This window comes from Magnolia sinica, chromosome 2 (genome assembly GCF_029962835.1).
Source record: "Magnolia sinica isolate HGM2019 chromosome 2, MsV1, whole genome shotgun sequence".
NCBI lineage: Eukaryota > Viridiplantae > Streptophyta > Magnoliopsida > Magnoliales > Magnoliaceae > Magnolia > Magnolia sinica.
This window is the reverse complement of record NC_080574.1, coordinates 37,065,387-37,075,081: the sequence shown is the minus strand read 5'-3', so window position 1 is coordinate 37,075,081 and position 9,695 is coordinate 37,065,387. Positions and strand designations below refer to the sequence as shown.

Genomic DNA, 9,695 nt, shown 5'->3' with positions numbered 1-9,695 from the left:
CCTAATTTGCAAGACATGGCATACAAGTATCTCATCCACAGTATGTCATTCATATTCGGTTGAATGCTGGTAATTTGCTTTTATAAAACAAATATATGTTAGTGTTTACAACATTCTAAATTTAATTACTAATGTTTGCAGACTATTTGAAGCAATATTCTTCATTATATTCCCTTTTTTTTAACACATGAAAAATTGTTAATAAAGGGGAAAAAAACAAGAATAGATACATCAAGGGGCCAAAATCATCGTTATCTTGATAGAAGAAACTAGTGATTGCTTAACCCAACCACAGCTATGCCAGATGGTGCATCAAAGCCAATAAAATTATAAATACTGCTTACTGACAACTAGTGATTGCCACCAACTTTTCCAGAACATAAAAGGAGCCACTTTTTGTAGTTAATGAGAGTCTCACCATGGCCCTGTTCCAAGAATTATCTGCACTGAACTGAGCAAGGACAATATCCCCCTTCTTAGGATTAAAAGCGCCAATGACAGGAGGATCTCAGAAGGTCAATGAAGCTAGTTGCTGCTAAATAATAGCCACTTTCTGATCTCCAACTGTTTGGACATGAAACTTGCCACCGCCCAGTACCTCAGTAACCACCACCTGAAAGTAAAGATCAGGAAGGCAAGTCAATTATCCACCTAGAGAAATAAAACAAGCCATTGCTCAAGTGAAAATCACACAGCACCTTAAGCACTTCCTTCTGTTTGGTCTTAGCCACTGATGACCCATTAGTAGCTTCCTGTCCTTCAACATGATTTTTCCAAATCTGCAATAAATATGTGTCAGCAAACACAAAGTGAGCAAGCTCGGCATTGACTTTCTAAATCACGAAGCACCTTAAGCACTAACCTTCAATCTCTGGTTTTTTGCAGACAGCTCAGCCTTTGCAAGTAGGTGAGAATCAGGAATCCTGTCAGCACCAAAAGCAGTTTGAAGCCTTACCAACCCAGACTCTAGAAGAACCACAGCCATGTTGGTCTTTGATTCCCATAAAGAACCCAAGAAGGTTCCAGTTCTATCAACTGTTTCGAATTCAATCTACACAAAATTACAGAAATTTAACAGCACTAAACATGAAGTAAAATGGAATAAACCGAGGCAAAACACGGTACCTCTACATCCCTCTGCAAGATCTTTCTTCTCATGAAGGCAATTGCTTCATCTGAGAAAGGCTCATCGCGGCTGGGGCATCTAACACCAGAGAATGAGAATGGAATGCTGCAAGTTTCCTTGCAGATCAGCAATTTAAACCGATGACCACTAAGGACGTAATCCACAACAGCGGGTAGCCTTTTACTCTGTTGCAAGACGGGCAAGAAATCTTTAGCTTTTTTTGCAGATGCCTCAAAATATATTTTTTTAGCAAGTTCTGAAGGAACAATTTCATTCCAGAAGAGATCATTTTATAGAACCAAACATGATAGAAAGTACAAGGAAACAAGAAGGTTCAACTTTCTGACCGTCAGCAGGTCCGTTACATGCATGACTGGGGGATCCTTTGCAGAATGGATCCCTTTCTTTCCATTGATTGCACGAGATTCAGCAGCAAGCAATGTGTCATAATAATTTGACCTTTCCTCAAAATCTTTTGTAATAGTCAACACATGAAACATCAAGAAAAACCTACTCATCATAAATGCAAGCAACCTAAAGTTGAAATGATGTTAACAAAACCACTCAAGTGATTGCAACCTATCAACCACACAAGCTTTTTCTTGTAAATATCTGCTTACCTACATAGAAACTGAACACAAGGGTATATATTGATCATGGTCTGGTTAGATGGAATTTTAGTGATTCAAATCCGTCATCGAGGCATTTAACATACACATGGATTATAGAAAATTCAATAAGCAGTACCAATTGTCTGGATTTGAAATGTTTCAGGAACATGGGCTTCAGCAAAATGAAACAACAAGAAGGTGCAAATTGATTAAAAATAAGGATTACTTTATTGCTTAGATGAACTTTCAGCATACCCAATCCACATATCCAAATGCAATGCTGAAAGAAACTGTCTGGTAAATCCAGTATTAGAGGATCATCCCTGCCTCAATACCATGAAAATGAAAACTCAAAAGTGTGGAACTACTTTTTTTTTTTTCTTTTTTTGGACTTGGAGGGTCAATCAACTACTAAGGAAATATAAAATGTTTGATAGAATATATGCATGGCCTGATAAAGCTGTGCATGAGAGGCCCACCTTTTGCAAAAATTAATTGTATCAATCATAATTAATTGATCCAATATTACAACTGTCATAAAATCAAACAAGATTAGGAAAACTCTATTACATTCTTCTAAGCATAAGAAGTATTGTGTCTGAAGAATCCTACACTTGCAGCATGCTGATATTTGTTTTTCCAAATCATCTTATGGCATGAGCCCAAAAATGAAATAGATCCAAATCTCAAGTGGACCGCGAGCCACAAAAGTTTTTAATCAAGCTGATATTTGTAGTGCTAGCCACTAAAGTTTTATTATGATATATATTTTTCCCCTTCATCTAAGTTTGCATGACCTTATCAAATGCATCTAAAGCTAACTTGATAGAGGGAATCAAAAACACCAACAACCAGTTGTAACACCTGGCTTCCATTTTGGTAAATCAGATCTGTGAGTATGAAGGATTGCAGGAGAGTTGCTTCCTTAAGACAACAGCTTTCTACAGCACTGGAATCAAGGGATTCCAAATCGAATTACATTGTTAGATGCTTTACAAGCAACTTTTTTTTTTTAAGTAACAAGTTTCCCTCCTTTCCACAAAGCAAAAGAAAACATGAAGCTATGCATGCCATAAATAGTAATGAGATGGGATTAGGCCATCATTTTAGAAATCCATGTAAATCTCCTGATACTGATTAAATCAAAGGTGTGGCTATGATTTTCTCAACAAACTGATGAATTCTGGTCTAATTGCTATTTCTAGCAATCAAAAAATCGTAACACCCCAATTCCTTAGATTAATTTTCAGAACTAGCATATCTATATAAACAGAGACATGTAATCAGCACTCCAAAAGAATCATTCAGGCATGGCATTTCTTCCTAGAAATGAGACTGGAGAGACAGTGGACAGGGATGTGGCGGAAGATGCGGAGCTTTACCATAAGGACGATCGACACGACAATGATGACAATGATGAGAATCATGAGGCAAGGGCAGAGAGCTACTGTAATGAAAGCGCATTTGCATTCGGCGAAATCCTCTTTCTCGTCATACTGGTCTTGGATCTCATGAGCGTATGAAGGAGGAGGCAGAGCAGACGCAGAAGCCATTGAGATTGGAAGAGATCTCGATCCAAGAGGATTAGAAATGGCAGGGATTGGTTGGGTTCTTCCACACTCAGACATTCGACCACCATTAAAACCTGAGAGAGAGAGTGACGCAGGGGAGGACGTGAGGTCGAGCACCATCTTCCTCAAGAGGATAACTATTCCGAATCCACGGAACTTCTCTGGACTCCTCACAGAGACTTCTCGAATCCACAAGGAAAGAAAGCAGAAAATAGAAATAAATTCTAATAAATTCGAAATTGATTGATGAATAATTGATGATCCTATAATGTGTGTCCTTACACCATTAAAATAAAAAAAAAAAACTAAAATTCGTAATTACCAAAAATAGCAAAATTCTAACTCTAATAAAAATCCTAATTCTAATAAAACTCTTCTAAGGCCTAATTTCTAAAAATAAAAATTGTAAATAAATTTTCTCTAGAAGAGTCCTAGTATAACTAAAAGTTATTTCTAAAAGGAAAGAAAATCTAAAACTCTAAAAAATATTAAAAAATTCGGAATTACTAAAAATAGTAAAATTTTTCTAAAAATTCATTTTTGAGCTGAAAGCGCACGTTTTCTGACGAAACGGACAGATGCGACCCACTATGTGGGTCGGTTCACCTCGGATGGCCCGTTTCAGTAAAGATTGATAGGTTGCATGCCCCATAACGATACCCGGATCAAAAGTTATGGTTAATTCACCGTCCATCTTCTTTTGGCTCAACCATGCTGGGAACGTATCTGTGATACGTTCTACATCAGAGAGAGAGAGAGAGAGAGAGAGAGAGAGAGATTGAGAGATTGAAGAAAAGGGGGAGTGAGAGAGAGAGAGAGAGAGAGAGACGCGAGATGAGATTGAAGAAAAGGGGGAGCAAAGAGCCCTAATAAGGTGGAAGCATGTACACTTCCTGGTTTCGAGTTATGCCTACACTTAAAAACAGTGTAGAACCGTGTGCAATCAGGAACGGCTTAAAATTGTTCTCAAATCAAAGCCCTAGCTGTTCCTGATAAACGATTTTGGTGTAGTGCGAAAGATGCTCCAAAAATCTTACTTGAAGCTCCTGTCTAATCTCTCGATGGTTGCCCTACAAAAGACAGGAAAATAAAACATCAATTGCCCAGGAAAAGAGATTGCAAAAGATTGGATGGCAAGGAACTTGCAAATTAGATTTACTTGGTCATAACAAATTGCAGGCAAACTAACCCACAACTTATGCTTGGTCCAAGAATCAGGTTGGATGAGCAACTTGGTCATGCATATGTGTAAACTCTCTCATCAATCGCCTGAAATGTGCAAGCAGCATCACCTATAAAATCTAGAGAGTACAAATTAAATCTCTGGTTAAAGCCTAAAAATGATGTGCAATTATTCATAGTAAAGTAATTCATCAACAAAATAGAAATACGTAAATGCAAAATCTTCAGATTGCCAGCACCTTCACTACTGTATGAGGAAACAGAATGTGAGAAGCAGAGTATATATAACTAATCGACTCCAAATCCAGCAATGAGAATGAGAATCTGAGATAGAACTACATAATAACAATAAAAAAATAAGATAAAATTGGTAAGAAACACTCAATGAACTAAAAACTCATTCTTCACACCAAACTTGCTGGAGAGCCAGGTATATAGGTGAAAGTGGGCTGGGCTGACCAGGCCCAACTATTGTCTAACCTGCTTTGGCTGGATTTGAAATGTTTCAGGAACATGGGCTTCAGCAAACTGAAATAACAAGAAGGTGCAAATTGATTAAAAATAAGGATTACTTTGTTGCTTAGATGAACTTTCAGCGTGCCCAATCTACATATCCAAATGCAATGATGAAAGAAACTGTCTGGTAAATCCAGTATTAGAGGATCATCCCTAGCTCAATGCCATGAAAAAGAAAAGTCAAAAGTGTGGAATCAACTGAGGTTCAATCAACTACTAAGGCAGGTCATGGAAGATCACATTTATATTGGAAGATCCAACACATAGAGAACTAAGGGGACAAGAAGATCTTTCCAGCAGCAGATCATGGAACTCCCAGAGGAAAAGATCAATAACAGGATTCAAATATCATTACAGAACCAACTGCCATTCCATAATGAGGCTAGGATCCTAGAATCAAAACAGAGGCAAAACCATAACATTATGCATTCAAATATCACAAGGAACCAAAATTATCAAGAAGGATACACAAATATACAGATTGAGGCTACCACACAGTTACAAATGGGAAACAAATTCGTCCAGCCATTAATCATTCTCTATGTATACTTTTAAATTGTAATTTGTAATTAGCAGACATCTTCATTTATCAAGTTTTCACACTTTGAATCCACAAAGAAATCATAGTACGTGCATTCACATTTACAAATGCATGATTAGAACCCATACATGTATCAAACAGTGAATGATCATATTTTTTTCATAAACATCAACTGGTATAAGCAAACAGAATAGCAATATATCACATTGTAGATGAAGCACCAAATAAGATTTTGGTTTCATCCTATCATTTTATACAAAGTACAGAGTCCAGGCCACAGCTCACCTGCTTGTCTTCCAAGGTACCAATTTTTCCATCCTGAAACAAGAGAAGTGCAATTAATATGAATTATCAATGTCACTAAGTAGGACTATATAAATTGAACTTATCTTCTCCAGAACAAAAACTCACCAGCAAAGCAGCTAATTGCTCCACTAATTATCAATGTCACTAAGTAGGACTATATAAATTGAACAACAACAAAATGTAGTTTGAGCATCCAAGTGTGGAATTCTCCAGATAAAAAGGTGGAAATGGTCTAAAAACTCATATGAATGGAATACCTTCTCATTTCCAGAACTACGGTGCATTTATGTCAGGTGACTGAACATTTGTAGACGGAAGCCTTCTGCATGATACAAATGAAGTAAACACAATTAAACCCTTGTAGCATGTTTGTATACATATAACATATCTATATAACATTAAAAAAAATCACAATAAAAATAAATAAATAAATAAAAATGAGATGATGATGGAACTGTTGCCCAGGCCCAGAAGTCAGTCTGATCCAGTAATCAGATGGCCAATACAAGTAGGAGAAGATGGATATATATACTCCTAGCCATATCCCAGAGAGAATAGGATTGGACTTCAGGAACCCTCACACAAGTAGTGGCCTACCAAAGGAAGAGTCAATAGCAGTCGTCTACACTCAACAAAGTAAAATTCACAACAATTGGATAGTCAAACAGTTGTCTCATCATCCACATTGTGGCCCACCATATCAACATAATCAAGACAGCTTCATCACCAACTATGTCATTGGAGAAAAGTGCAGGAAGCCATCTGGATACTACTCTTTACGATCTCCGGACTGTTGACTGGTGGTGCTTCTGCATATGCATTATGGCAAAAAACATCAGGCCAGATCTGTCGTTCATTTCATCCAATTCGTATTTCTTGTACATGTGCTAGTGTGGCATATGTTTGATGCAGGGCCATTGATCTGGTGCTGCTTGCGCATACACACGGCCCAAAAATCAGGCTGGACATGTCCTTGGCTGAGTTCATGTATAAGATGGTTAGGGAAAAAAAATGTCCACCAGTCCACACCCTTAACGTACATGTTCCCCCAGCTGATGACAGGACTGTTCTGATTTTTATCACAACACATGGTGGGGCCCACCAAATGAACGGTGCATATACAGAGTTGATTCCTGATAACCACCCCTGTGAGCAGCTGTAGCAGTTTTTGCTATCCCAACACCCCCAGTTACAAGAACTACTCTTTCTTAATTGAAGATAATTCAAGTTTGTATAAATCTCCAAAAACATATCTACATGAACATAGTAATGAGAAAGAAAGAGAAATCAAAGAAAATGTCTCATTGAAATCCATGCCCATACCACTGTTTAGGCACATTTTTCAGTTAGAACTGGTTGTCTGGATCGCTTCCAACAGAAGTTCAGCTGTGAGTGGCTTCACCAAAACAACTCTGCTGCAGATTCAATTTCACTCTGTTCCTTGCCATCCATCTCACCTAAAACAACAAACCACAAATGAAAAAGAGATATTGATTTCTAGTTTAGAACTTCTCCAAGAACTAAGGCGTGTCTGAAACCATGGATTCCATGCCAAACAATGAAAAAGGGAAAAGATTCAGTGGGAGGCATGGTGTATTAGGTAATCCTCCATGTCTAGAGCCTTGAGATTATTTCTATGAAGTCAAATTTTGTTGAAGGAATGGGCTTTGTCCTCGGGAATGGGGAGAATATTAGTTTTGGGGAGGACATTTGGGTTGGTGAAGAGTCCTTGCAATCTTTGTTCCCGAGAACTGCTCGCCGGTCCACAGTTCATGACAATCCGGTAGTGCCTTGCTTTTCAATTTGTAGTGAAGCCGTTATGTGGTAAACATGTGCGTGATCTAATCAATCCATTCAAGTGGCACAATCATGTAAATGCCCTTGTTTAACATGAACCTGAACCAGACCCACTGGAAACCAAGGTCCAAAGACCCAATGGGTACCAAAGGATTGTTGAACCCAATCAGTTCCAGGTCCAGGTCCTCAGAAACATTTCTTCTTCTTTTTTTCCTTCTTTTTATCAAGAATCCTGACAATATGATGAGATATAACAAGAGATTTTTATTAAGAGATAATTGAGGAGGAAATAATTCCAAAATAGAGCCTCATGGATACCACCTTCTTTAACAGTAACATCTGCAGCAGATCCATTTCAGTTTATGGTTTTTAATGGTGTAAACAATATACAAACTTTATGGCATGGGCCAGAAGATGAACTACATGCAAATTTCAGGTGGACCACAACATACAAAACAGTGGTGGAAGACCATTATAAACTTCTTTTTTTTTTTTGTGGGTCACAAAAGTTTTGGATCTAATTTTATCAAAACAGGTTGGATACTAGCAGATGGCAAGTCAAAAATGATAGTGTTGGAAATATGTAAATACCCATGAAAATGCTGGACAAAAGGAAAGTGTAACATGGCCATAAAGATATCTGCACAAAGAAAGCTTCAAATTGATTAATTTAAAAATAGAAAATGATATTTGCATAATGTTTACTACTCCAAACAAACATTATCAACTCACCTAAGGCCCTGTTTGGTAGACACCTAAAAAATGAGTTGATCTCATTTTGGTTAACAAAAACTATGCATTAATCTTGATCTCTAATAGATAATGAGTTCATGTTAAAAGTGATTATGTGATACAGATAACAATCTCTAATACATAATTATTGTTAGCTAAAATGAGATGAACATATTTTTGGATCTACCAAACAAGTACTAAATGTGTTAAATAAAATTGCAGATTCAACTAAACAGAAAATATGAAGTAGAATTGCTTAGTCTATTTGTTCCTAATATAAAGAAGCATGAGAATTAACATCTTTTAAGACTGAGATTATTGGCATTGTTAAGCCAGCATTTATTACATGATTAGAAAGCCATAGCATAGATCTAAGCAAAAATTGTAATATTGTAGCTTGAGAATAGCTTTTTACCTTCTAAGTTAAAAGTGAATAAAGAAAAAAAAAAAAACAAAAAAAAAAAAAAAACAAAACAGCACTGAATAGAATTCATATAAAATCTATATAGTCATCCAAATCTATATAGTCATCCGTAGAAAACAGAATTCATATAAAAAACAAAACAGCACTAAACTTTGGCATGCTTTGAGAACTATTTGGGTATACCCCAAAATCACAACTGCATCTTCTTTTTGGTGGTCTACCGAGTACCTGAGACTGCACAAATAGAAACTGCATTTCACAGGCTCCCATTATCTGTCCCAAACTAATGGTCAAACTGTTTCAAGCCAGGGCAACTGGAAACTATCCGACAATATACCTGCAAACAAAAGCATGCTAACCCCAAAAAGGGTTTCGACAATGCAAATCCCTAATCAGGTAGTCTAAATTGCAGAAAGCAACAGCAATAAGGGAAAAGGTTTACATCATACCTTAGAATCGAAGAATCACGAGCAGCGGAAGGCCGAACTGCAGCAAAGGACCGAGGAGATAGAGAGAGAGAGAGAGAGAGAGAGAGAGAGATGTCTGGGAATTTGAGAGAGAGAGAGAGAGAGATAGGAATAGAGAGAGGGAGGGAGAGGGAGAGGGAGAGCGAGCGGAGAGGCAGAAAGAGGGAGGGAGAGGGAAAGTGCGCGAGAGGGAGAGGGAGAGGGAGAGGGAGAGGGAGGAAGAGCGAGCGGAGAGCTTGAGGGACTGGAGAGGGAGAATCAGCGCGCGGTTGGAGATGAGGAGGCGGAAATGAAGGTAGGATTTTTTGTTTTCTTCTTCTTATGGGACCCTTTACCCGCAGCTATTAAAACCGGCTGCCAGCAAACGGTAGCCCCATCAGTCAGCTAAGCTACACTTTCTTGTAGTGGGTGCAACTGTATAG

The 9,695-nt window shown here is 37.8% G+C and overlaps 1 protein-coding gene and 1 long non-coding RNA gene across 7 annotated transcripts; both read right to left on the bottom strand.

Annotated features, from left to right (window-relative positions):
* Window positions 1–273: 273 nt before the first annotated feature.
* LOC131228502 (ribonuclease TUDOR 1-like) lies at window positions 274–2,466 on the bottom strand. Its single transcript, XM_058224189.1, has 6 exons — window positions 1,842–2,466; window positions 1,474–1,757; window positions 1,126–1,356; window positions 863–1,051; window positions 699–779; window positions 274–613 (listed from the first exon to the last, which is right to left on the bottom strand). The coding sequence occupies exons 2-6, from the start codon at window positions 1,645–1,647 to the stop codon at window positions 536–538; spliced, it is 753 nt and encodes a 250-aa protein (XP_058080172.1). The 5' UTR covers window positions 1,648–1,757; window positions 1,842–2,466; the 3' UTR covers window positions 274–535.
* A 171-nt stretch (window positions 2,467–2,637) lies between these two features.
* LOC131236966 (uncharacterized) lies at window positions 2,638–9,328 on the bottom strand. 6 transcript variants are annotated; one of them, XR_009166962.1, is made up of 7 exons: window positions 7,177–7,463; window positions 6,581–6,662; window positions 6,111–6,175; window positions 5,833–5,865; window positions 4,498–4,577; window positions 4,223–4,378; window positions 2,638–3,382 (listed from the first exon to the last, which is right to left on the bottom strand). It is a non-coding gene; the product is annotated as an uncharacterized LOC131236966 (long non-coding RNA). The 6 variants fall into 6 exon arrangements; XR_009166964.1 differs by having other exon boundaries at window positions 4,346–4,378; window positions 7,177–7,461; XR_009166961.1 differs by lacking the exon at window positions 2,638–3,382 and adding an exon at window positions 9,256–9,328 and having other exon boundaries at window positions 4,060–4,378; window positions 7,177–7,310.
* Between the last annotated feature and the right edge of the window lie 367 nt (window positions 9,329–9,695).